Source organism: Sinocyclocheilus grahami, unplaced genomic scaffold, assembly GCF_001515645.1.
Source record: "Sinocyclocheilus grahami isolate Dianchi unplaced genomic scaffold, SAMN03320097.WGS_v1.1 scaffold308.1, whole genome shotgun sequence".
NCBI classification, from domain to species: domain Eukaryota; kingdom Metazoa; phylum Chordata; class Actinopteri; order Cypriniformes; family Cyprinidae; genus Sinocyclocheilus; species Sinocyclocheilus grahami.
This window is the reverse complement of record NW_015505487.1, coordinates 1,395,410-1,422,228: the sequence shown is the minus strand read 5'-3', so window position 1 is coordinate 1,422,228 and position 26,819 is coordinate 1,395,410. Positions and strand designations below refer to the sequence as shown.

At 40.4% G+C, this 26,819-nt stretch overlaps 1 protein-coding gene across 1 annotated transcript in view; it reads right to left on the bottom strand.

The window, feature by feature from the left end:
* Positions 1–880: 880 nt before the first annotated feature.
* Positions 881–26,819, bottom strand: part of LOC107601612 (titin-like) — a 136,615-nt gene continuing 110,676 nt past the window's right edge. Inside the window, exons 175-212 of the mRNA XM_016293856.1 lie at positions 26,708–26,813; positions 26,304–26,600; positions 25,623–26,210; positions 25,232–25,534; positions 24,835–25,131; positions 24,446–24,733; positions 24,036–24,335; positions 23,617–23,919; positions 23,196–23,501; positions 21,330–23,096; positions 20,931–21,224; positions 20,554–20,838; positions 20,151–20,450; positions 17,981–20,047; positions 17,586–17,888; positions 17,189–17,494; positions 16,802–17,092; positions 16,408–16,704; positions 16,013–16,318; positions 15,616–15,918; positions 15,202–15,483; positions 14,492–15,085; positions 14,118–14,405; positions 13,733–14,032; positions 13,349–13,651; positions 12,945–13,247; positions 12,263–12,847; positions 11,867–12,169; positions 11,460–11,759; positions 10,732–11,301; positions 10,334–10,639; positions 9,646–10,239; positions 4,363–9,557; positions 4,127–4,283; positions 3,510–4,006; positions 3,261–3,414; positions 1,308–1,592; positions 881–1,199 (exon numbers count right to left, since the gene is read on the bottom strand). Of these exons, the coding sequence (XP_016149342.1) occupies positions 901–1,199; positions 1,308–1,592; positions 3,261–3,414; positions 3,510–4,006; positions 4,127–4,283; positions 4,363–9,557; positions 9,646–10,239; positions 10,334–10,639; positions 10,732–11,301; positions 11,460–11,759; positions 11,867–12,169; positions 12,263–12,847; positions 12,945–13,247; positions 13,349–13,651; positions 13,733–14,032; positions 14,118–14,405; positions 14,492–15,085; positions 15,202–15,483; positions 15,616–15,918; positions 16,013–16,318; positions 16,408–16,704; positions 16,802–17,092; positions 17,189–17,494; positions 17,586–17,888; positions 17,981–20,047; positions 20,151–20,450; positions 20,554–20,838; positions 20,931–21,224; positions 21,330–23,096; positions 23,196–23,501; positions 23,617–23,919; positions 24,036–24,335; positions 24,446–24,733; positions 24,835–25,131; positions 25,232–25,534; positions 25,623–26,210; positions 26,304–26,600; positions 26,708–26,813 (20,622 nt within the window). The 3' untranslated portion in view covers positions 881–900. The remainder of the gene's footprint in view (positions 1,200–1,307; positions 1,593–3,260; positions 3,415–3,509; positions 4,007–4,126; positions 4,284–4,362; positions 9,558–9,645; positions 10,240–10,333; positions 10,640–10,731; positions 11,302–11,459; positions 11,760–11,866; positions 12,170–12,262; positions 12,848–12,944; positions 13,248–13,348; positions 13,652–13,732; positions 14,033–14,117; positions 14,406–14,491; positions 15,086–15,201; positions 15,484–15,615; positions 15,919–16,012; positions 16,319–16,407; positions 16,705–16,801; positions 17,093–17,188; positions 17,495–17,585; positions 17,889–17,980; positions 20,048–20,150; positions 20,451–20,553; positions 20,839–20,930; positions 21,225–21,329; positions 23,097–23,195; positions 23,502–23,616; positions 23,920–24,035; positions 24,336–24,445; positions 24,734–24,834; positions 25,132–25,231; positions 25,535–25,622; positions 26,211–26,303; positions 26,601–26,707; positions 26,814–26,819) is intronic.

Here is a 26,819-nt window from a genome sequence, read left to right as displayed (position 1 = left end):
TGGATACCCTGGCTGCTGACAAAGTGAGATTCTAACGCTAACACACACACAAACACACAAAATATAACCTAGCAATCCTCCCAGATTTGGCACAGCTTCTACAAAGAAGCACTTGAATTGATTTTACAATTAATGGCCAGGTGGTGTTACTTTCATAAAATTAAAATTCAAACAGTCCGTTGCCAGAAACTGTGCACAAACATTATCATTAACTCATTGTGCAGGCCGCTCGCACATTGAGCTTGTCATTAAAATGGCGGTATGACTTCGTCAGTCTGAACACAAGGCCTAGTTGCCCTGCTTACATGAGGGTAATGCAAACAGCACTCAAGGTCTTGCGTTCAAGTCATAAATTCTTGCTTACTGCATTACTGCATGCACAAATGTACAGTGCATAACTTCGTCTCTCTGATTTTAGTTAACTTCAACAGGGAGCCTCTCTACCTGTTGAGGCAATCTTAAGACTTCAACTTATTGTTGAGGCACAGAGTTTTGCTTTGTTTCAGGTTTTACAGAGTATTCGTTCCATGTGAAACTTTCTCCTGTTAAAACATTTAGTTCCACTTGTTTCATTTCTTAATATTGTCATAACAATTCATACATTTTCCATAACCGGTAAATTCGGCTATATACATTATGTACATGTCACAAAATGGTGCTGAACTTCTGATCATAGTTATCCAATATGGCACATTTTATAGCAACTTTAGACTTTAGTCTAGTTTGGCATAAATTAATGTCAAGTTTGGAATAAAAATAGTTCATATTTACAAGAACATAAATCCAGGTCTTTATCAAGAACGGAGTATTTTTTTCTCATTCTATAAATAAAAAGGATTTGAATGTTGAATGAGGGAAATGGGAAATGGGGTGAGGATTGTATAACTATTTGTATTTTTTTTACATCGATCGAATCCTGACATTGACAGTAGTGGTATCAAATCCAAACTCATTAAAAAGTTTTAAGGTGTATGCACCAGCATCAGTCTCTTTCACTCCACTTATAACAAGAGTGGTGATATCTTGAGAAGTCTCAATCTGCAATCGTCCACTCTCCTCCTTGCTGGACAGTGTCTTCCCTGAATGTGACCATTCTATGGAAGGGGCTGGGTCTCCAGTGAAAGCACAGGCTACAGTCAGGTCCTTCCCTGACTCAATACTGATATCTTGAGGGGCAGCCTCAATCTTAGGTGGTATACCTGGTTAGAGGACAAACAAATGAATCTGTTATTATGGTGATATAGCTCTGCTGATTTGCTGAACTGTAAATGTTTTTTTGGCAAAGATGCACAGACTTTCCATCTCACCTTTGCGGCCATGAGAAATGGCTTTGATGGATGACCCCTCAGCATGCGAGTGACTGGACATTGCCATCATACTGCTGGAGCTCATAGCTATCATTCTTTCAGAAGTCATGGAGGTCATGCTAGACGCTGACATGCTCTCAAATTTAACCTCAGCCATGCTGGAACTGCTGAAGGATGTCTCTTGCATTTTTGAAACTACATGCTTGGCAGCATAACTCCCCTGCATGCTCGTAGCATCAGAGGCTTTCTCCACAATTATCATTTTGGCAGGTTCCTCAACCAGAGCTGTGAGAGTACAGCAAATACCATGTCACTGATGCAATTTATTTCATAAAAAGGTACAACAGGCAATTCAAATGGTGCAACTGGTCTCTGTTTCCTGTTTGAAACATTTGGGCATATTTAATGTAAAGTATATTGGAACAGTTTTGATGGCATTGGTATTACTAAAATAAAAAATGCTCCAGTTGCACCACTTACAGATTGTACCTTTAAGGAAATTCAGTTGGTAATGCTAATCGAAAAATATAATCTTTTGATTATTCTGACTTTATTCTCAAACATTTTTGTCAAATGAATCAAACTATGTGATGCATGGTTAATGGATGGTAAAAATGGATTGGATATTTATATCCTTGAAAATTCATACCGTTAACGTTATCACTATGCCAACTGCAAATGCATTTATATTATTTGGTGCATTTTTATTATGTACTGTGGTAGTTAAATTCAGTAGGTCAAAATGCAATCCAACAAAGTCAAAGGGATCTTAAAGGGTTAGTTCACCCAAAAATGAAAATTAGCCAATAAATTACTCACCCTCAAGTCATCCTAGGTGTATATGACTTTCTTCTTTCAGACGAATCCAGTCGGAGTTATATTAAAAATTGTCTTTGATCTTTCAAGCTGTTTCATGCCACTCAGCGGGTGTTGCATGCATCAGTCCAAAAGAAGTTAAATACAAAGCCCCCATCCATAAAAAAAAAGTGTCTCACACGGCTCTGGGGGGTGAACAAAGGCCTTCTGTAGCGAATCGATGTGTTTTTGTAAGAAAAATATCCATATTCAAAACGTAATAATCACTTTAATGTAGCTTGCGCCAACAGTCCTACACGGAAGCAGCTCCGGGCGGATGACGTATGAGTTCAGCGTTGCGCATGTGCGTCTCGTGAAAACCAACGTTTTAACAGGAGCAAAGGAAGCAAAGTTTCCTTACTTTAACAAAGGAAAACCAGTCTCCTCTTGGCTTATATCAAAATCCTCCGACATTCTTCTTTACAAATCCTCGTTTTGTACTTCTAATTAGTGACCGTTGTTTTGTTTCGATCTCTCCCCTGCGCCTCCGCGTGCATCACTTCTGAGCGGCGCATGCGCAAAGCCGACCTACATACGTCATCCGCCCGGAACTGCTTCCGTGTACAACAGTGAGCGCAAGCTACATTAAAGTGATTATTACGTTTTGAATATGGATATTTTTCTTACAAAAACGCATCGATTCGCTACTGAAGGCCTTTGTTCACCCCCTGGGGCTGACACTTTTTTTATGGATGGGCTCTTTGTATTTAACTTCTTTTGGACTGATGCATGCAACAGTCGCTGAGTGCCATGAAACAAGCTTGAAAGATCAAAGACCATTTTTAATATAACTCCGACTGGATTCATCTGAAAGAACAAAGTCATATACACCTAGGATGACTTGAGGGTGAGTAATTTATGGGCTAATTTTCATTTTTGGGTGAACTAACCCTTTAAGAACATAGCTCCATTTGTAGAAGGAATTGTTAGATTTTGTTAGCTTGATTGATGAGCAGTGATAATTAGTGATAATTAGATATGTATTCTTCATGGACATACATGCTTGGTTTGATCAAGCACTTTATATAATGGACAGGATGCTCATACTAGGTTACTACAGAGTGTTAATTTATTCTTAGGAATGGATCAAACACTTACTAAGGACATTCAGTGATGCTGTTGCAGAGCACTGTCCAAATTTGTTCTTAGCTTTTACTGTGTATTTTCCGCTGTCTTCAATGGTGGCATTGTGAATCTCAAGTGTGTACACATTCTTAGACCGACTCAATTTCATGTTCGATGTAATAGATATCTGCAAAGATAAAAATAAATTTAAATAAAGTTAACAGACTGCTATGAGGAAAAACACAAATAAACTGTACTTTCTTCTTCCCCCAAAATACTCACTACTGTATTTTCCTTGAGCCACTCAATTTCAGGAGAAGTTTCACCAGTGATTTCACATGTAAATGTGACATTTTGTCCCTCGTTTACATTCTGGGAGCGTGGTTGCACAAGGAAACTTGGTGCATTTGAGTGCATTGCACTGACGGTCATGTCAAACTGGCACTTGACTATACCATGTTCAGTTTTGGCCTCACATGTGAGAATTCCCTGGTCATGGTGGCTGATGCTTTTAATTGTCAGGGTGTGATCATTTCCTGACACACCATATCTGTAGTTCTCTGAATTTGATAGCTCGGCTCCATTCAGGATCCATTTCACATCAGAGGCTTCAGGGATGTTTGCTCGTAGTGTAACAGTCTGACCTTGACTCATTGTCATTTGGGTTTTTGATGCTTTAATTTCTGTAAAGGACTGCACTTCCTCATAGGCAATCTCCTTTTTCACTATTTGCTCTGTCAACTCTGCTTTTCTTTCAATGGCAACTGTTGTTGTTCGTGCTGTACAGGAAAGAGTAGTTTATCTTGATTAAAGTACAATTGTACATGCAAAATTACAAAAAATTATAATTTTTCTAAAATCATAATGTATTTTGAGCACTAAATTGCGCATTACAATACCTTGAACGGTAACAGTGCAGTTTGTAGTAACAGATCCAGCACTGTTTTTGGCTGTACATGTGTACACTCCACTATCAGAGACATCAGCTTCATAGATTTCAAGATGTGCTGAACCATGTTCTTCAAATATTTCATATTTTCCACCTTGAGAGAGGTTCTGTGAGAAAATGTCAAAATTAGTTAGTAAACCCATCCATTCTACTATATAACTTTTTTCATAAAAGTCCCTCTCTTACTTTTCTATCCTTCATCCAAGAGATTGATGGCTTAGGCTCACCGGACACTTTCACTGTAAGCTTTATAATAGAATCTGCAGAGGCTGAGATGTCTTTTAGTTCTGCTGAGAAGGTTGGCTTGGATGTTTTTTCTTTTGGAGTAGGTGATTTTACCATGGGTGGGGACTTAACTCTTGGTGGAGATTTAATTGGTTCAGGTGATTTAATTCTCTGTGGAGACCTAATTCCAAATGGTGACTTTATACGGGGAGACTCTGGAGATTTCACTCTTGGAGGAGAAGCAACAACTTTCTGTATAGGTGTTGGTTTACGAACAGTTAGACTGAACTGTACCTCCTGTTTACCTTCAGAGTTCTCTGCCATTACTGTGTAATTACCTCCATCTGACGTTTCTACTTGGGTAATCTCAAAGGTAGATTTATATTCAGTTGAGGTAATATGGTAACGATGAGAGGACACAATTACTTGAGTCTCTCGCATCCATGTTATAGTGGGTGCAGGTTCACCATCAACATCACAGGTGAATTTAACAGATTCTCCCTCAGATACTGTGAGTGACTGGGGTTTAGTCAGAATTGTTGCTGGGAGAGTTGGCTTCTTTTCCTCAACCACTTTTTCCACTACTGTTGTCACTTCTGTAGCTTCAAGTTTAGTCTCAGAAATGTTCTCAACCACAACTTCCTCAACTGCTGTCACTGCCATGGTTTCAAGTTTGATTTCCGATGTTACCTGCTCCTCCTGAACAACAGTCTCAGTTGTCTCTTCTATCTTGTCTGTTTTAGTTTTGGATAATTCCACTTGTGTTTCTGATACAGATGCTGCTTTTGTAGATGAAACATGATAAACATCTGTTTTTGTCATCTCAGGGACAAAGGGAGTTGGTGGCTCCTCATCTTTACGTTGTGAGGCATATGCAGAAAATCCATCACCAGCAACATCGAGAGTGGCATAGTCAGAGGCCTCTCCCTTTGCATTTGTGCAGACGACACGGTAGGTGCCACTGTCCTCTTCCTGACAATCAGTGATTTGAAGAGACAAAACACCACTCATGTTAAACATACGGTATTTTCTGCTTTCTTCAATCTGCACTCCATTGTGGTACCATTTAATCTGTGCTTCTGGCTTAGATTGGACATTCAGTGTGAATTTAGTGCTTTGACCAATTGGCACACGGTGAGAGCGCATTCTTACAGTCACTCTGGGAGCATGGTCAAGGGTAAAAGGCTGCTGGGTCACAATTTCAAGCTTCCTCTCAGTTTTCAAGGCTTTCTTTCTTGACTCATACCTTGACATATAATCAATTTTTGTTGATAAGTCTGGTGTAGTGGCTGCTTTCTCAGCAGATTCAAGGCTGGGGGAACGTGGGCGTGTTTTTTCAAGTGATGTCGTTTTAACCACTTCTTTTTCTGCCAGAGCAGCAGAAGGCTTCTTTGGACGAGTTACTGTAGCATAGCCAGGAGAGAATGATGCTGTAGGTATATCAGTTATGACTGCTGCCTCAGTTACCGCTGACACAGAAACTCTTGTTTTCTCCTTTCTTTTGACTTTTGTTTTCTCCTCAAACTCAATGTGCTGCAGTTGGCTCTTGTAGGAAGTTAACTTTGTGGTTGTCATTGCTGACCTAAGCAGTTCCTGATCCTCTTTTTCCTCATACAACCTTTGCTTTTGTCTTGGAGGTCTGTATGTTGCCCTATCGTGACGCTGACGTAAGTCAATATAGCTTGGACCAGCCTCATATTTAGATGGAATACGGTAGGAGTCATATGTTGGAACTTCCTCCCCTTCCTCCTCATCATATGCAGCTCTCTTCGGTGATGGGTGACGCAGTGCAGAGAGTTCAAAGCGTACAGGGCTAAGTCTTGGTGGAGAAGCAGAATAGCCTAACTCAAGTTCATCCTCAAGTTTAAGTCGTTCTTCCTCTGTTCTCTTCATTGACAAGTATTCTTTAACAGGCAGAAGCAGTTCCTCATCAGAAAGATCACCAAGAGAGCGTCTCCTGATTCTGTAGTAAGCCTCCATCTCTGGAGAAGGTGTACGGTGTCTTGCTGGCCTTACAGTCTCAAGGTCATCCTGTGAAACAGGAATATGCCATTTTGGCTTGTATTGGTCTTTAATTCTCGGCAGGGGTACTTCATAGAACTGATCCCACCTTGACAGCCGGATGCGCTTAAGTCTTTTCTGGGGGAACTTTTCCATTGGCTCCGGGAACTCATACTGATCACGGAGTTTCTTGTACCACTTCATATCAGAGAAAGGCACAAAGTGTTTGATTTCCATGTCCTCCTCAAGAGCAGTAGGAGCAACAACACGAGGTGGAGGAATAACATATGGCATTCTCAACCTCTTTTCTTCTGCTCTCTTCTTTTTTTCTTCTTTTTCTTTGGCTTCCTCAGCTTCGCTCTTGACTTTCTTGGTAGTGATTGCTGGCTTGAACATAGTTGCAGCGTCTCTTAGTGCTTGCTGTGCGACTGGAGTAAGTGGGGTAACATCTGCACCTGCTAGTATCTGAGTTAGTCTTACTCTCTTGTCCATCTCTTGCTGATCAAGATCGTGTTTCTTCTTCTTTTGTTCCTCACTCTCCTCCTTCTTGATGTGTATCACACGTTCAACCTTGAGTGTGGATTGGCAACTTGCAGACCCAGCTGAGTTAGTTGCAATGACTCTGTACGTGCCAGAATCTTCTGGAAGAGTATCTCTTACATGTAAGACATAGTAATCTAAGCCTTCATGCACAACGTCAATTTGTGGACCAAATGCCAAAGGCATGCCATCTTTCTCCCATTTCAATGAAGGATGCCCTGACACTCTCATTTCAAAACGTACACTCTGGCCTTCTCTGCATTCCAAGTTAGCAAGAACACGTTTGAACATAGGTCTCAAGGTGTTATCAGCAGGAGCAGGACGAGGGATCACTGTGAGACGAGCCTTGCAACTGTCATCACCAAATCTGTTCCGTGCCACAACAGTGTATTCTGCGTCATCATCTGGGTCAAGATTACGAATCACTAACTGATACAGGCCCTTATCACTAACAAAAGTGTATTTCTTATCATCATCTCCTGGCATAATCTTTTGACCAGTTTTCAACCACATTACACGAGGTTCAGGATGCACTGTGATTGTGACACCAAAGCGCACATCCTCTCGAATGTAAGCAGTGCGGTTACACAATGGCAAAGTAAATTCAGGAGGTCTTTGCAGAAGTCTTGCTGTGTCAACTCTGCGTTTTACTTTCTTTACAACACGTGTAGTGAAGAACTCACGATAGGATCTTACCCCTTTGACAAAGAGCTCAGCATAGGCACTGTCCTCACCATACTCATTGACAACTTTACATCTGTATGTTCCGTCATCAGTTCTGGTGATTCCTTTGATAGTTATGGTAGCAAGCCCGTCGTCATAAGTAATTTCATATTTAGCGCCTTCTTCTAGTTGTCTTACTCCACAGTACCATGTTACTTCGGTGGTGCTATCGTAGTTATCAATGGTGCAAATGAGCTTGATATCATCACCTTCATCAGCAACACTGTGTTTAATTAGTCCTGCAACTGGTCCATGTTCAAATGGTGCAATCTTCACTTTAGAGACTGTTACTCCTCGCTGACTTCTGATAGCACCACCACTGGCAACACGAGCAGATGACACAACAGTGTTCCATTCTTTCTTAACCATGGCTTGGTAATATCTCTTATGGCGTGTAATCTTGATGGACCTAGTGCTTAGCTGCTCTGAGTTCATTGTCAGCCAAGGATGATTCAAAGCCTCAGCAGCGGTCATACGATGTTTGCGCTCTTTGGTTAGTAGGCGGTCCGCAAAGTCAAATGCCTCAACACTTACATGCTTGAAGGCTTCATCATCAAAACTGTAATCAGCATTGCAAATGCTCTCAATCATTTGCTGATTAGTTTCAGCAGCGAATGGATTAAGTCCACTGAGAAGAACATACACAAGGACACCGACAGACCACATATCTGTCACGGTGCTAACCATCTCATTTTGATGTATTTCTGGTGCCGCAAACTCAGCTGTCGTGTACTGAATCTTAATTTGGTCGCCAGGTGTAAGGTGTCTAGATTGTCCAAGCTCAATGATCTTGACATTATTTCCCTTTCTTGTAGTGTACACTATATTTTCAGGCCTGATATCAAAGTGGCCATAACTCTTGCTGTGAAGGAATTCAAGAGCTTCACATACTTGTCTGATATAGTTAACAATTTCACGCTCATTGAGCTCAAAATTGGCTGTACCAAGGCGCTCAAATATGTCCACACCAGAGATGAACTCATAAATCATGACTAGCTCTTCAGGGCAGTCAAATGACTCATGCAGTAACAGGAAGTTCTTGTGGCGTGCCACATTCAGTGTTGCAATTTCTTTCTTCACTAGTGCCTGATCTGCACCTCTAACTTTGACAAATTTAGCCATGTAAGTTTTCTCAGAACTGGTTTCAATGCACCGGTGAATAATACCAAACTGTCCGCGGCCAAGCTCTTCAGCAATCATGTACTTGTTGTGAACATTCTTAGCCTCTGAATGAGGAGCTTTGCTTTTGGAAACTGGCCTGGTGTCATCAACTTCTTCATCATAGTTAAGAACTCTTGATTTGTCTTCCTTCGTTACAACAGATCCACTTGGCTCAGACGGTGCACTCTGACCAAATTTACTTTCAGCTATGACACGGAATTGGTAACTTGTTTTCCCAAACAGATTGACAACAGTATAGTGGGTGTCACGAGACTGGCCAACACGAACCCATCTTTCTGCTGTTGTGGCACACTTTTCTATGATATAGTTTGTGACTTTACTTCCACCATCATTGGCAGGTGCTACCCAGTGAAGTGTTACAGAATCTCTCGAAACATCACTGGCCTTGATGCCACGTGGTGGATCAGGCACATCTGCAACATCAAGCTCAACTGTTTGCTGGTCAATTCCAAATCTATTTTTGGCACACACAATATAGAAACCAGCATCATTCCTTTCTACTCCATTCAAGAATACAAGAGATGTGAAGGATCGTGTAACAATGACTTGATAGTGTCCATCATTATCAAGAAGGTCTTGTCCCTTCTGCCAAGTGATAACTGGATCTGGTTTTCCACTGAATGGAATTTTGATGTTCACCACTTCACCACGAAGGGCAGGGATAGCCTCCTTTCCTTGCAGATTCTTAGGTAGATGAATTTTAGCAGGGACTGAAAAAAGAAAAATTGTAATGCATCACTTTGAAAATTTTCTACAGACAGAATAATATGTTTAGCCAGATAAAGTAAGGAAACTTACTTTCAACATCTAGAGAAACAGTAGCAGAAATGGTTCCACCCTGGTTTGTTGCTCTGATCTGATATACAGTTGAGTCTTCTGTATCACAATCAGCAATAACAAGCTGATGGTAGCCTCCCTTGAATTCTTGGATCTTGATTTTGGTGCCATCAGCTTGAATTTCCTTACCACGCTTGAACCATTTTATTACAGGCTTGGGCTGTCCTGTTATCTTGCAGACAAATGTTGAATTGCTCTTGAATTTTACACTCATGTTTCTGAGGTCTTCTTTGAAGGCAGGAGCACGCACTTCAACATCAGTCTTTGGAATGGCAGGGTCAGATACTTCACTGTACTCACTTTCTCCACCAAGGTTTTCACATTTCACCCGGAATTCATGCTCCACACCTTCTGTCAGGCCCTTGACAGAATAAACAGTCTGGTGGATTTCATCTGTTGTAACTGCAACCCATTCACCCTTCTTCTTATCTCGTTTTTCAAGACAGTAGATCTTAATTTTAGAACCACCATCACTGAGAGGTGGCTTCCAAGACACAACACAGGAGTTTTTGGTAAGTGCAGAAACAACTGGTTTTAATGGAGCTCCTGGCCTCTCTGTATAAACATACATTTTAATTTGAATTACAACACTGAAAAAATAACATCAAAATTGTAGTTACTTCTTTAATCATGTTTCTTCATTACTTACCTAGCTGACTCTTGATGAGGATAGCAGAAGGATTCTCCAGTGATTCACTATTGCCATAACGATTTTGTGCTGAAACACGGAAGAAGTATCCCTCATTTTCAACAAGGTTAGGAATTCTGCATGAAGTGCCTGTGATAGATGAAGATACAAGTTCCCACTCTGCTCCTTCCTTGTCTTCACGCTTTTCCACAATATAATTTGTGATCATAGATCCTCCATCATCTTTGGGTGCTTTCCAGCTAATTATCACAGAATTCTTCAACAGTGCATCAAGAACAAGAGGGCCTTCTGGCAATGCAGGTTTATCTGAAAGCACAAAGAATATGTTAATTGGTCTTATTTCCACTAATACCTACCAGATATTTTAAACAAATTATTAAGCATTAAGCATCATATACCTAAGATTTCAACATGAGTTACAGTATCTGCAGCCCCGAAATGGTTGTTGATCCTGATTCTGTATTTTCCTCCGTTTACTCTGCGCTGTACATTTTTGAGAATCAAATGAGTGTAATGCTCTGTATTTTCAATTATTACGTTCTCAGAGGGCTCCAAAGCCTTGGCTCCATAAAGCCACATGATCTTAGGCTGAGGTCGACCAATGTAAACAACATGTATGCGCACTGTGCTACCACATGTTGCAAATAATTTGTCTTTCAGTGGCACTGGGAACTGTGGTGCTGCTTCAAGGACCAGAGTTCCACTGGTCTCACACTCCCCGGCTTCATTCACAGCCTTGCATGTGTACAAACCCTCATCTTCCTGTTGATCGGTTGAAATGGTCAGTGTATGACTGCGGCCATCAGAGGTCGCTGCATATTTGCGACCTTCTTTGATTTCCTTTCCACCCTTGTACCATTTAATTTCTGGAACAGGTCTTCCAATAATCTGACATTTGAGAGTTGCAGTTTGTCCTAGTTTAGCAGTGACTTCATCCATCTCTTTCCTGAGAGCTGGTTTAGTTCCAACTAAAAAAAAAAAAACAGCAGAGACAGCTATAGTGAGGTTCATTTTAGTCAAATAAATTTCTCCTCTAAAATGCACTGGGATAAATATTTGTTAATATTATTGTACTGACAAATACATACAATAATACTTATGTTATTTCAAACCATACAGTACATACCACCCAGTTTAGTTTTGATGCCAGTTGCTGTTCTGCGTGGTCTGCTAATTCCGGTTTCATTTTCAGCAAATACTCTGAATTCATATTCAGCTGCCTCTTGTAGACCACCCTGTGTGTATTGTTTGTCCTTTGTGCGCTCCTTATTGCATTTCTTCCAAGCACTCTCTCCAGACTTTCGGTATTCAATCCAGTAGCCAAGAACTGGTTTTCCACCATCACATGCTGGAGCCTCCCAGTTAATTGTAATGTAGTCTTTGGTAACAGTCATAGTGTCAATTTCTCCTGGCTGGCTTGGTTTATCTAAATAAATCAAGAGCGCAATAGTGTTATTTTTTTTCTTTTTATTAAATCAAGACATCAATTTTAAATCAATTAATGAACAGAGAAAATTAAGAATGAGGTCATACCAAAGGGATCTTTGCATATTACTGAATCTGATGCAGGTCCTGGTTCACTCTCTCCAATGTCATTCACAGCAATAACACGGAACTGATACTCAGCATCAGTAGAGAGCTGACTAAGAGTATACATTGTTGAGGTAATCTTTGTCTCATGACGAATCCACTTTTCAGACGACACTTCTTTGTACTCAATAAAGTAACCAGTAATGCGAGATCCACCATCATCTTTGGGTTTAGTCCAAGCCAAAGCAGCAGAATTCTTAGTAACATCCATAATTTCTGGTGGAGTGCCTGAAGCCTCTGGGGCACCTAAATATTAATAACAAAAAATTTAAGAAAATGTTTTTTTGTTTAATAACAAACATGCAATGCCTGGAAATGAGACCACTGACAAGCACTTACAAATGGGAGTCTTTGGTACAACAGTTGTCTCTGATTTCAGGGAGTTGCTTATTCCAAACTGGTTCTCTGCTGTCACCTTGAAGTGGTATTCAACATTTTCTTGTAGTCCCTTAACCACAAGGGATGTGTCAACCACTCGTGAGTCAACAGTGTACCAAGCTGCTTTTGTTACTTCACGTCTCTCCACAATGTAGCCAACAATTTCAGAACCACCATCTTCTGTTGGTGGTTTCCAGCTCACTCTTACAGAATGTTCTTGTATATCATCAAATCTAAGAGGGCCTTCAGGTACAGATGGGCGGCCAATAACCTTGACCTTTATAGGAAGCATCTTTTTGCCACACTTGTTTTCCAGATTGAGATAGTAAACACCAGAATCAGACCTTTCAGCTTGTTTGATTACAAGCTCTGATACATCTTCATTGGAAGCAATCATTGCACGGTTGGTCACCTCTGATCCATCCTTCGTCCATTTGCAGGTAGGAGCAGGTTTGCCTTTGATGGGTACTGAAAGTTTGATTACTCCTCCGGATCTGACTACAAGGACATCTTTGTATTTTGCCTCAAGATCATAACTTGGAGGATCTGAAACAGCACATTTCAAATCATTAAATTATTCCAGACATAAAGAATTTCACACATATAACTACAGGGAGTTTATGACAGGGTCATAAGATCTTACCAAGCATCTCTGTTATAGTCACAACACCTGGTACTTCAGCTGGTTCACCTGGTCCACCAGCATTGCAAGCCATAACACGGAATTTAAATTCTTCTCCTTGTGGCATTTGTGTCAAAGTATATTCACAGATCAGTGAAGGTGTAGCATTGCACTTCAACCAGGTTACTGATCCAACCTTTTGCATCTCAATTAGATAGCCTGTAACCTTAGAACCACCCTCCTCATCTGGAGGACTCCAGGCCAAAGACACAGAAGATTTTGTGGTATCTGTGACTCGTGGGTTTTGAGGTGACCCTGGTGGATCTGTAGGGGTTATGTAATTGTTTAATAAGTGATAATAATTGAATTTACCAAAATTCAATTTGTACACACAAAAAATGTATTAATAGTAAAATTTTGCTTACCAACTGGATCAGTTGCTACTGCTGGTTTAGAAAGAAGGCTAGGTTTGCCGACACCACGAGCATTGATGGCTGTCACTCTGTGTTCATATTCCAGGCCTTCAATTAATCCAGTGGATCTGTATCTTGTCATTGTCACTGGATTTTTATTAGCACGGATCCACCTATCAGATCTGACCTCCTTGCGTTCAATAATGTAGCCAGACACCTCTAAGCCTCCATCCTCATCTGGTGGCTCCCATGCAACAGTCATGCCATCACGTGATACATCAAATACAATGGGTCTTCCAGGCGGCCCGGGAATGGCTGTAACAACAATTCGAAATTGTGATCAAGTAGGTCTAGAATATATATATACAGTACATGATTTTATATTTTTTTTCTTACATTTGGAGCTCTTGCACATTACGATTTCTGACTGTAAGTAATCCCCAGTGCCATAGCGATTGGTTGCTGCGACACGGAACACATATTCATCGCCCTCTGTCAACCTGTCAAATTTGAATGTTGGTCTGGTAACTGATTCCGATACAGGTACCCATCCTGGACGATGAGCATCACGTTGTTCAACAACATAGTTGCTAATTGGTGCACCACCATCTCTCGTAGGTGGATCCCAGCTTATTGTGACTGATGTTGCGTCAATTTCATCAAATCGGATGGGTCCTTGAGGCTCATCAGGTTTGGCTACAGAGAGAGAAGAGGTTTATGATTAATATTAAAACTCAACCATTTTAAAATATCTATTTTCATGCAGGGAGTCGGTACTTACAAAGAATGATGACTTTGATGTTTTCAGTAGTTACTCCTGTTATGTTTTTTACCTCAAGAGTATACACTCCACTGTCATCAATGGTAGTGTCAAGAATAGTTAATTTAGAGAATTTTCCAGTTGACTTTATCTTCACACGCTCCACAATCTTTAACCTATTGTCATTGAAGAACCAAGAACAAACTGGTGGTGGTCTTCCTATAATTGTTAAGTCAAGCTCAAGGGGTTTGCCTGCCAAAACACTTATCGTCTTCTGTGGAATAGCTGACAGATCAACCTTTGGCATGACTGAAAGAGGGAAAAAGGCATAAACAGTGAGACATGACAAACAAATGACAGCATCTTGTATTTTTTGTTAATATCGTAGTACATACCTCTTTGATCTTGAACTGTCACAGCTGTAACAATTTCTTTTGGCTCACCAGCTCCTCTGCTGTTGACAGCACGTACCCTGAAGAAGTACTGCTCATTCTCATTAAGTGACATGATAGTGAACTCAAAGTCTGTAAGTTTCAAAGTTGCCACCTTCATCCACTTGTCAGTACCAGCTTTACAAGCCTCGACAATGTAGCCAGTGATTCTGCTGCCTCCATCATGTAAAGGTTTCTCCCAGGCAAGTGATACACTGGATTTGGTTACATCTACAACTTCAAGCTTGGCTGGTGGAAGTGGAACTTCGCACACCAACACAACATCGCTTGTCTCACAAGGTTCACCAATACCATAGATATTCTCTGGTAAGACTCTGAAATAATACAGCATTCCTTCTGTCAGACCAGTTATTTTGTATGATGTCTTGCTGCATTTGGATGTGACAGTTTTGTATGCTCTCATTGATGCCTCTCGTCTTTCAATGATGTAATTATTGACAGGTGCTCCACCATCAGCCTCAGGAGCATCCCAAGTAATATGAGCAAAATCTTTTGTAAGCTCTTTCATCTTAATTGGACCAGTTGGACCAGGTGTATCTGAGAAAGAATTCATAAACAGGCTGGTTAGACATCATTTCATGGTATGTTGTTATATGCACTATAAATAATGTGCATGATTTAATATGAGAAAAAATATATTTAAATAAATATACCATAGATTTTCACAAGAATGCTTGCATCCTTCTTCCCAGCTGAATTTGAAGCTTCAATTGTATATCTACCAGCATCATAGCGGTGCACCTTGTCAATAATGAGAGTTGTAGCAGTATTTGTCACTTCAATAAAGCCACGATTTTGGAGGTCCACACCGGGTTTGGTCCAGGTTACAGTTGGGATTGGTCTACCAGTAACAGTAACATGGAGCCGCAGAGAACTTCCTGCTCTCAGACAAATTGTCTTTGTCAGTTCATCAGACAGCTCAAGGTCAGGAATTTCTGGAATAAATAATAAACAAGAGAGTTTAATAGAGAAGATACTTACAAAGATATTGGACATAACTTCTTTCTTGCATTTGTACATATAAAACTTTGACAGCATATAACAATATGGAATTTGTGTGAACATACCAGTTCTTTCCACAGGCTCAGTCTCTGCACAAGGATCACTGAAATCACCCATTCCATTTACATTGACTGCTGCAACTCTGAAACAGTATTTTTTGCCAGCAGAAAGACCTGCAACTGTGTGTTCTGTCACCCTAAGATTCTTTTCATGCACTTTTGTCCATTCCTCTGCACCAGCTTCTTGCATCTCAAGAACGTAACCAATAACATCTGCACCTCCATCTTCAACTGGTCGTGTCCAGGCAAGGCTAATACTATCCTTGTGTGTGTCTGTAACCCTTGGAATTGAAGGTGGATCTGGAGTGCCTAAAATAGGGATTTCACATTATAAGGTAAACAGTTGTTACTAAAGTAATATACACGTTACATTTTTAACAATGAGGTTGTTTCAGAAACATACCTGTTGGTACTCTACATACTGCATACATTGACACTTCACTAGGTTCACTATCACCAGCTGCATTCATGGCTGTAATGCGGAACTGGTAAATGTTGCTCTCATGGAGACCAGTGACTTTGAAGGATGTCTCCTTGAGAATAGAATCTCTGTTAACCTTAATCCATCTTACACTCTTTCTTTCACGGAATTCAATCAAGTAGTTTGTGACTTCACTGCCACCATCGCTCTCAGGCTTCAGCCACTCGATCGTTGCATAGTCTTTTCCAACTGCAAGGATTTCTGGTGTTCCAGGGGGTGATGGGACAGCTGTAATTGGAAATGAAGTTGCAATATTGTAACATGTAACACTGAAAAATAGCTTAGCTAATGTTTTTAATATTAATCATGGCACTTACTGAATGAGTTTCTGGCAAAGATGGGGGTAGACTGTACTGCCACACCAGGTCCATACTTGTTCACACCTCTCACACGGAAGATATATTCATTGTTCTTGAAAAGTCTTTTAATTTCACATGTTAGGGCTTTGCATTCAGCCTCCATGATAACCCAGTTAAGTCTATTGGTATCCCTTCTTTCAACAATGTAATGTGTGATGGGGTCACCACCATCCTCCAGTGGCTCTTTCCAAGACACTGTGCATTTTTCCTCAGAGACATTGCTGACTATAATCTCCTGACAGGGGCCAGGTGTATCTTGAAAAAGATGAAAGATTATCGTATGAATGGACAACATATTTGGGACTGAAGATACCGTTCATTTATGTTATCGCTGTATGTTTAGCACACTTACCAAGCACTTTAACATTGACCTCAGCAGTTTTTGTTCCACTTGCATTTCTAACTGTCAGAACATACTTCCCAGTGTCATCTCTGTCACAGAACTTGATGATTGCCAGAGCACGTGTACTTGAGTACTGGAGAGCATATTTTTCACAAAGCTCTAGCTCTTTTGTACCCTTGGACCAGCTGACTTTAGGCTCAGGCTTACCACCAACAGCAGCATCCAGCACCAGATCAGATCCAGCTCTAATTATAACTGTGTCCACAAGGAGTTTGCTGTCCAGCTCTGCTTTAGGAGGAACTACAAAATAATTGAGTTGTCATGAGTATTTAGGTTCTCATTAATATAAAATATTAGTCTTTCGTGTTTAGTGAAAGAACCATGTATGATACATACTGTATTCTGCTTTGCAGGTCACTGGTCCTGTTGAAACTGATGGCAGGCTCAACACTCCATTTGCATTTTTGGCAATTACACGGAATTCATATTCCTCTCCTTCTCCCAGTGCAGTGATAGTGAAATTTGTGTTAGTAACATTAGTGTAGTTACACTTAAGCCAGCGACCTTCTCCAGTGACAGTATATGGCTTGCGCTCAACAATGTAGCCTGTGATTGGGCTTCCACCATCGTTTAGGGGCACAGACCATTTGATTGAGACTGTTGATCTTGATACATTTGTAACCTCTGGTTTTCCCGGAGGATCTATAAATTTGTATCATCAAAGCACACATATAAGTATTGTTTTTGCTGATCTAGACTGGTATGAATTACTTTTTGATTGTGATGTACTTACCAACTGGATTTTGAGCCACAGCTCTCTTTGATGCTTCGCTTGCTTTGCTGAGGCCAGCGCTATTCATTGCATACACTCTGAACTGGTATTCAAGACCCTCAACAAGGCCTTCCACCTTGTAGTAGCAATCAAAGCAGGGAATCTTGTTTTCTCTCACCCAGAGAATTGTGTTACGCTCCTTCTTTTCAATCCAGTATCCAGTGACTTTGCTGCCACCATCATGGTATGGTTCCTCCCAACGAATGCTCATGCTGTTGGCGGTTACAGTGAACACTTCTGGTCTTGTTGGAGGGCCTGGAGGAACTGTGAAAATGAAAACATGTAATAAAATATTTGATATTTTATAATTTATACAGTATCTCAAAAATGCTAATTTCTTATAAGCTATTACATACCAAATGGATGCTCTGCAACAATCGTCTCAGACTCTGTTGGTTTGCTCACACCAAAACGGTTTTCAGCACAGATACGGAAAGTATACTGCATGTATTTAGTAAGATGGGAAATATGGAAAGAAGTGTGCTTTACACTTGAGTTAATAAGCTGCCAAGCAGTGGAGCCAGATTCACGCTTCTCAACAATGTAGTTAGTGATGTCTGTTCCACCATCATCCTCAGGTAGATTCCATGACAGTACGCATGACTCTGATGTAATCGAGGAAATCTCAATTGGGCCCTCTGGAGGGCTTGGTCTGCCAATAACATTGACAGTGACTGTGAAAGTCTTTGACCCAGTGACATTCTCAAGAGTGAGGAAATATCTGCCTCCATCACCTCTCATGCAATCTTTAACTTTGAGAGTGGTCCTGTTTTTGGTAGTTTTGATTGAAACCCTGTCAGTTTCTTTCAGCCTCATTTCCTCAAGCTTCCAGGATACCTTTGGAGCTGGTCTTCCACTAATTGGAACATCAATCTCAAAAGATTCGCCAATCCTGCTAGTAATGAGTTGGTTGGTGATACCACTGAGATCAGCAGTAGGTTCAATCCGTGGCTCTTTAATGATGACTGATGAGAAAGCTTCTCTTGGCATACTGAACCCAGAATCATTCTTTGCCTTGACACGGAATTCATACTCACCGTTCTCTATAAGTCCTTCAATTACGAGGCTTAGGTTTTTCGTTGTACCACAAACAATCCATTTATCTGCATCTTTTGCCTTGGATTCCACACAATAGCCTGTGATACGGCTTCCTCCATCATGCTCTGGCTTAAGCCAGACCAGGGTTGCTGATGTGTCAGTTGTATCAATGATATCAACTCTCTTTGGTGGAGCAGGTTCAGCTGTGGCAATAACTGGATCAGGCATTTCATACGCTTCACCAAGACCATACTGATTCTCAGCCACGACTCTGAAGAAATAAGGTACACCTTCCAGGAGATCAGAAACTCTCAAGCTTGTTTGAGTGGTCTTGGGTGCTGCCTCTGTCCATGTACGACGGCTTGCCTCACGTTTCTCAACAATGTAATGATGCACACGTGCGCCACCGTCATTGGTAGGAGGTTTCCAAGCAATTGTGAGAGCTCCTCTTGTGACTTCCTTGATTGAGAGAGCCCCTGGTACACCAGGTGTGTCCAACACTTTGACTGCAATAGTGATAGATTTATTGCCACTACTGTTCTCAAGAGTGAGAGTATATTTTCCAGTATCATTTCTAGTGCAGTTTTCCAGTGTCAAGGCTGTGACTGTCTCAGTGGTGGTGATGTCTGTCATAACACCAAGTTCTCCATCTACTTTTGTCCAGGAAGCTGTAGGTGTTGGCTTTCCCTTAAAGGCAATACAGATACATACACTTCCACCACTTTTCACAATATGTGTCTGTTTGAAGGATGCATCTATGTCAATTTCTGGTGCCAAGAGCCTGTCTACTGCCTGTACAGAGTCAGGTATTTCTTTGGCTTCACCCTTTCCAACAGAATTGACTGCACAAATACGGAACTTGTACTCTGCACCAGTTTCCAAACCAGTGACATTGTATTTTGTGACAGGACAAAGATCCTCATTGACTCTGTGCCATTCCTGTTCAGATCCCTTGCACATCTCAATAATGTAGCCATGGATTTCCATACCACCATCATAGGCAGGTCTGGTCCATTCCAAGCTGACAGATGTATTGGTAGTGTCAGTAACATTGACAATAGATGGGGCATCAGGTTCTTCAGTTGGCTCTGCACATTTAATAGGCATTGAAATGTTGCTTGGTGCTCCAATTCCAGCATCATTTACAGCATACACACGGAATTCATATTCCACATACTCAGTGAGATGAGTCACTCTGTGTGCAGCCTCAACAATGGGTTTCCTTGTTATGACTTTCAGCCAGCGACCAGTTTTCTTTTCACGTCTTTCAACAATGTAATATTTTATTGGGTTTCCACCATCATGTGTTGGTGGAGCCCAGCTGATTGTGATACTCTCCCCGTCAACATCTGTTGCATCTGGAGTTCCAGGAGAATCTGGAACAGCTGCAGGGATGAAAAAGGAAGAAATTACAGAAATATTTTTTTACAGTGCTTTACATAAGCTTATATTGAAATATATTTTTCTAAATTTTTTTTATCATCTTACTGTATTGCATCTGTGCAATCACGGGAGCTGAATCCAGTGGTCTGCTAACACCAAACCTATTGACTGCAGAAACACGGAACTGATACTCATTTGTCTTGATCAGTTTGGTGGCAATGTATGTGCATGCCAAGCACTCATCCGTAACAAGTGCCCATGAAATTTTAGAGGTTTCACGCTTCTCAACAATGTAATGAGTGACCTCAGAACAGCCATCATTCTCAGGTGGATTCCATGAAAGTGTTACTTTGCCCTCAGAGATATCTGAGAATGTGATTGGTCCAACAGGTTCACCAGGTGTATCTGAAAGATAGAAATTATAGAAGCATAGGTTAAAGAAAAATCTCAAGAAAATATAGTGATAAAAGTGTAGAATTAATAAATAAGATACAAAAATTATTCATACCAAAGACTTCAACTTTCACTGATTCCTTTTTAGCTCCTGAGGGATTTATGGCTTCCACAGTATAAAGACCACGGTGACTACGGTCAGCATCTCTGATAAAGAGGGTACTTGATCCAGAAATTGTTGTGATATCAACCATTTTCTTGGTTAATTCAATATTATCTCTGTACCAGGTAACTTTTGGTGTTGGTCTTCCAATGATTGTTACTTTTAGCCTGATGTTTTCTCCAGCTTTAATAGACACTCCCTCAAAGTATTCCTGTCCAAACTCAATGTTTGGAGCAACTGAAAGAGATAAGATTATGAACTTAACATATACAGACCAGCATAAAACTGCATGTAAAACGACAAACACAATATAAACTGGATGTACTTACAGCTCTCATCTCTGACTAAGATATATCCAGAAGACTGAGAGGGTGGGCTCACTGTACCGATAGCATTTCTTGCTATGACTCTAAATTCATAGCGTTCACCGCAAGCAAGACCAGTCACTGTAAATTCTGTGTCAGTCACATTTGAAAAATTGCTCTTTAACCACCGTCCTTTGCCCTGTCGTTTCTCCACATTATAGGCAACAATTTTGCTTCCACCATCACGCTTGGGTGCTTCCCATTTCAGTTTAACTGATTCACTTGTTACATCAACATAGTCAGGGGTACCAGGAGGATCTGAAATTAAAATACATATGTTATTTATTATTTAGACACTGTCAACTGTCATATTTCTAATGTGAAATTTCTATGTGATAAAATAAGTCTTAAAGTTGAACTTACCAACTGGAGAAACAGCCATTACAGGTTTGCATGCATCACTCATGCGACTGTATCCAGCATCATTCTGGGCATAGACTCTGAACTGATATTCCAAGCCTTCAATGAGACCTAGAATCCTGTACTCCCTTTCTTTCACCAAGACTATGTTGACCTTTTGCCACATTATGCTGTTCTTCTCCTTCTTTTCAACATGGAACCCAAGGATTGGACAACCTCCATCAAAGATAGGTGCATCCCACTGAATAGTCATGCCATCATTTGTAACATTGTAAACCAATGGCATGCCTGGTGGGCCAGGTGGTCTGAACTCATGCTTGGCAATGACATTTTGAGAAACTACAGGTTCACTTGCACCATATCTATTTTCTGCACAGACTCTGAACTGATATTGAATTCCCTTGATCAGACTGGGTACCTTAAATGATGTTCCAATCACACTTGAACAAGCCATTTTCCAGTCTGTCTGAGAGGTGTCACGTTTCTCAACAGTGTAACAAGTGATTTCTCCACCCCCATTATCATTTGGCTCATCCCAAGATATAGCTATACTTTCTGCTCTGACCTCATCCAAGCGGATGGGTCCAACAGGTTTAGTGGGTGGTCCGAGGGTAATAACCTGTATATGAAATGATTTTCTGAAGAATGTGTTGTCAAGAGTAAGTGTGTATTTGCCTCCATTCTCTTTCTCCACATTTTTTATCATTAGAGTGGCTTTGTTTTCAGTCTTCTTGAAGCGGATTTTTTCACTCTCCTTCAGTGGTAAATTGTCCTTTAACCAAAGAATGGTTGGTCTTGGTTTACCCTTGTATGGCAATTCAATGTGGACATTGTGTCCCAGACGTACACTGATTTGTCCATCAGGATACTCTTTAAGGTTTGCTTCTGGTGGGATAATGTAGTCCTTTACTTTAATTGATCCGATTTCAACAAAGTCACTAGTACCCTTTTCATTCTTAGAACAAACTCTGAAAAACATTTCAGTGAGTTCCTTAAGCTTTGTAACTTCATGTTCACAGTGCTTGTTTGTGCCAGCAGGGGCCCATTCTTCTTGACCTTGGAGTTTCTTTTCAATTAGGTAGTCTGTAATAATGCTACCACCATCATAATCTGGTTTGTTCCATTGTAGTGTTACTGAAGTCTTTGTGGAATCTTTCATAGAAAGGTCTTTGACTGGTCCTGGTGTCTCTGTGGCTTTAACGGGCTCTGCTGTTTCACATGGATCTCCAACTCCATTTTCATTTTCTGCTAATACACGGAAGAAGAATGATGCTTTCTCAGAGAGTTCTTCAATTACGCATGTGGTTTCTTTGCACTTATTTGTTACACAGGCATATGTACGCTTTGAAGAGTCTCTTTTCTCAACAACAAAATTGGTAATTTCAGCACCACCATCCAATAGAGGAGACTCCCAGCAAAGTGTAACTTTCCCACGAGTGACGTCTTTTAAGATCAAATTCTTACAAGCAGCTGGAGTGTCCTGTACTTTAACAGACACAGTTAAGGACTTTGGTTCTCCTACACCATTTGATATATTAATGGTGTATTTACCAGTGTCGTTTCGAGTTACTTGTGTAATTATGAGACACGATGACGTGTCTGTGTTGTGAATGTCATATTTAGGATCATTGTCAATGTTCTGGTCTTCCTTCTTCCAAGAGATACTTGGAGCAGGTCTGCCTTTCAGGGGCACCATGATTTCAACATCTTTACCAGCTTTCACAATGTAGTGAGTCCTCATTGCAACATCCGTATCAACATGGGCTTCCTCTGCAAAATAAAAATAAAAATAATTTATGCTGTTGTTACAGGTGGAAAGTATTGTCAAATACACAAAGATATTACAAGCATTTCAACATGAATGCATACCAAGAATGTCTTTGGCTTGTACTGCCTCTTCCATTTCTATTGGGTCTCCACGTCCAGCACAATTAACAGCAGATACACGGAAGTAGTAGTCAATATCTGGTTTAAGATCTGAGGCAACATACTCTGTGGTTCTCACTTCTCCCTTATGGCTAATCACTGTCCACTCCCCTTCCTCACCAACTCTTTTTTCTACAACATAGCTGGTGATTTCGCTGCCTCCATCATACTCTGGCTTTGACCATCCAAGTGTAATTGATGTTTTAGTCGAGTCCACTACCTTGAGCTTAGTTGGTTCACATGGTGGGTCTTAGGAGAATTTACAAAGCTTGGTTAGAACTTTATGTCAAAGCAGTTAAGACTCTTAATTAAATATGAATTTAGTCAAATTAACTTTTCAGTAAAATTATACAGTAATACATACCAACTGGATCAGCAGCTTTGTAGAAGTCAGAAACATCTGAGGATGGACCTTCCCCAGCTTTATTGATTGCACATACACGATACTGATATTCATTTCCTTCTGTGAGATGATGGACTTTTGCTTTGGTGTCACTAATGGGGTCCTTGTACACTTTTACCCAGCGCAGGCTCTTCTTGTTACGTCTCTCCAGATAGTATCCTGTAACCATGCTACCACCATCCACACTAGGTTTATCCCAAACAATTTGCATTGATGTTCTCGTGATATCTGTTGCTTCAGGTGTAGAAGGTTGTCCAGGAGAAACTAAAAAAATTAATTGATTTAATGAATAGTGCATTTGTCATCTTACATTATCTGGTTTACCAAAACTATACATTATACAGTTGAATAATTTTGACTTTCAGTTACTGTCACCTTACCGAATGAATTTTTGGCAATTACAGGCTCAGACTCCAGAGCATCTCCAGCTCCAAATTTGTTAACACCTCTGACACGGAATATGTATTCATTTCCTCTGGCCAACTTTTGGACTGTGACAGTACGTGCTTCCATTGCTTCAGAAACTGTGGACCACACTACTCTACTTGTCTCTCGTTTTTCTACAATGTAATGAGTTAATTTGGCACCTCCTTCATCAGCCACTGGTTCCCATGCAATTGTTATCTTGTCAGCAGTGACTGATTTGAATTCAATGTGTCCAGCTGGAGGTCCAGGTTTGTCTATTTACAGAATGAAAATTATTTTTAATTTAAAATGAGGAAATAAAAAGGTGAAAAAGTCATTGATATATATATATATATATATATATATTACACAAATGATTACATACCTAAAATCTGTATTCTGATAGAAGCAGATGCTGTGCCAAACACATTTTTAATTTTGAGCTCATAGGTTCCAGTATTAAGACGAGTAGCATCCTTAATGAGGATGGAAGATGAGTCAGTTGTGTTCTCAATTGACAGCTGTGCACTTGACACTAGCTCCTTTTCATCTTTAAGCCATTCAATAGTTGGCAAGGGTTTGGCAAATATTCCCACTTTGATTTTGAATGATGTACCAGCTTTGTATTGCACAACATCCAAATACTCTGGGGGCAGGTCAATTACTGGAGCACCTAAGAATGGGGGGAAACAGAAAAGTGTGTAATAAAGTGTGAATAGTATTGCTGCACATGATAATATAAGATAACTAGCAAAGTAGAAGTAATAAACTTACCAGAAATGTCAACACAAGTTACTGGTCCTGCAATTAGAGATGGGTTGCTGATCGAGCCAACTGCATTCTTGGCAAAAATCCTTAATTCATATGCCTGATCCTGAGTCAAGCCTGACACAGTGAAGTTAGTATCAATGACATTGGTAAAGTTTGCCTTTGTCCATCTGCCATTTGGAGCATCTCTTCGCTCAACCATGTAGCCAGTGATTTTGCTTCCACCATCAAATGGAGGCTTCTGCCATATAAGGCTAAGTGAATTTTTTGTAACCTCAGAAATTCTCACATTTGCCGGTGGTTCTAAAACAAAACAATTGGAAATGAAATTCAGAGAAACTTCTGAGAAATTCAGAGAAATCTCCTTAGTTTATATATTATTTGTATTATTATTTAAGCTTACCGCAGGCATCAATTGCTAGCACTTCTTCTGATGTCTTGCTGAACTTTCCAATACCAGCTGCATTTTCTGCAGCTACCTTGAATTCGTAAATCATTCCAGGACATATATTTGTCACTCTAATTTGAGTTGCAGGGATTGCTGTTTTGTTCACCGTCTGCCAAAGAATGCTGCTTCTTTCTTTCATTTGGACATGGTATCCAACCACTGGGTTTCCTCCATCTAATACTGGCTCATTCCAACAAACAGTGAGGCTCTCCCTTGACACATAACCAAGCCATGGTGTTGATGGTGGTCCAGGGATAGCTAAAAAATACAATAGACCAGCAGGGGTTTAACAGAAATTCAGACATAACTAGAAACAATTGAGAATGTACATTATCTAGGTACTCACTGTATGGAAGCTTCACTGTAACTGAATGAGAATCAATGTGATCACTGATGCCAAAGCGATTCTCAGCTTTAACCCTGAACTGGTATCCTTCTCCCTTTGTAAGTTTGGTGACTTTAATTGAGCTTCTTGCAATTGTGGATGACACTTCTGTCCAGGCTGGAGTACTTGTTTCACGTTTAAGAACAACATAGTTTGTAACAGGACTGCCACCATCATACACGGGTGGGAGCCATTTGAGACACAAGCTTGTCTCTCCCACATCACTAACTTCAATAGGTCCAATGGGAGGACCTGGTCTATCCAGGACCAGTATGTTTACAAACATCTTGGTGGTTCCACTTGTGTTTGAGGCAACAATGTCATATCTTCCAGCATCACTTGCAATACTTTCCTTGAGGTTGATATTAAGACTTTCTGGGGTTACTTCAAAGCTGAATCTCTTGCCGCACTTAACTGGAGCGTTCCCTCTTGACATCGTGACTTTTGGCATTGGTTTACCAGAGAGAGGAAGCTCAAATTTAAGATTTGATCCTGCTCTCACATAAACAGTGTTGTGTGGGAAATTTTTCATATCAAATTCAGGGGCATCTGTAAATAATATTCAAAGGAAATGGAAGTACAACATTAATAGATTATTTGAATATGATAAACATGGAATTAATTGAATGAATTAAGACTCACCCAGTTGATCTTTCACAACCACAGGGATAATCATTTCTTTTGGTTCACTAAGTCCAGCGTGATTCTCAGCACGAACTCTGAATAAGTATTCTGCATTTTCCCTTAGGCCCTTAATTATGTGGGTGTTGGCTTTAACAGTGGCACATTTAACCCACTTCTGTTGGCCCTTTTCAAGGGCATCAATGAGGTAGCTGGTAATTCGGCTTCCACCATCATACTCTGGTTTTGACCATGCAATGGTGATGCTATTTTTTGTTATCGCAGTAACACCAAGTCTAACAGGTGGACTTGGTTTTTCTGTTGGTTCAAAGTTGAAATCATATTTAAAACACAAAATGAATTAATTTGTTCTGAAACCTATTATTTTCTCATTTTCAGACAAATAAAAATTTTAATGAATTTACCTGTAATCTTGGTTCCATCTTTAGTGTCAACAGGTACACCTGATCCAAACTCATTTTCTCCAGCGACTCTAAAATAGTAAATTGCACCTTCTTGCAAGTCTTCAACCTTGTA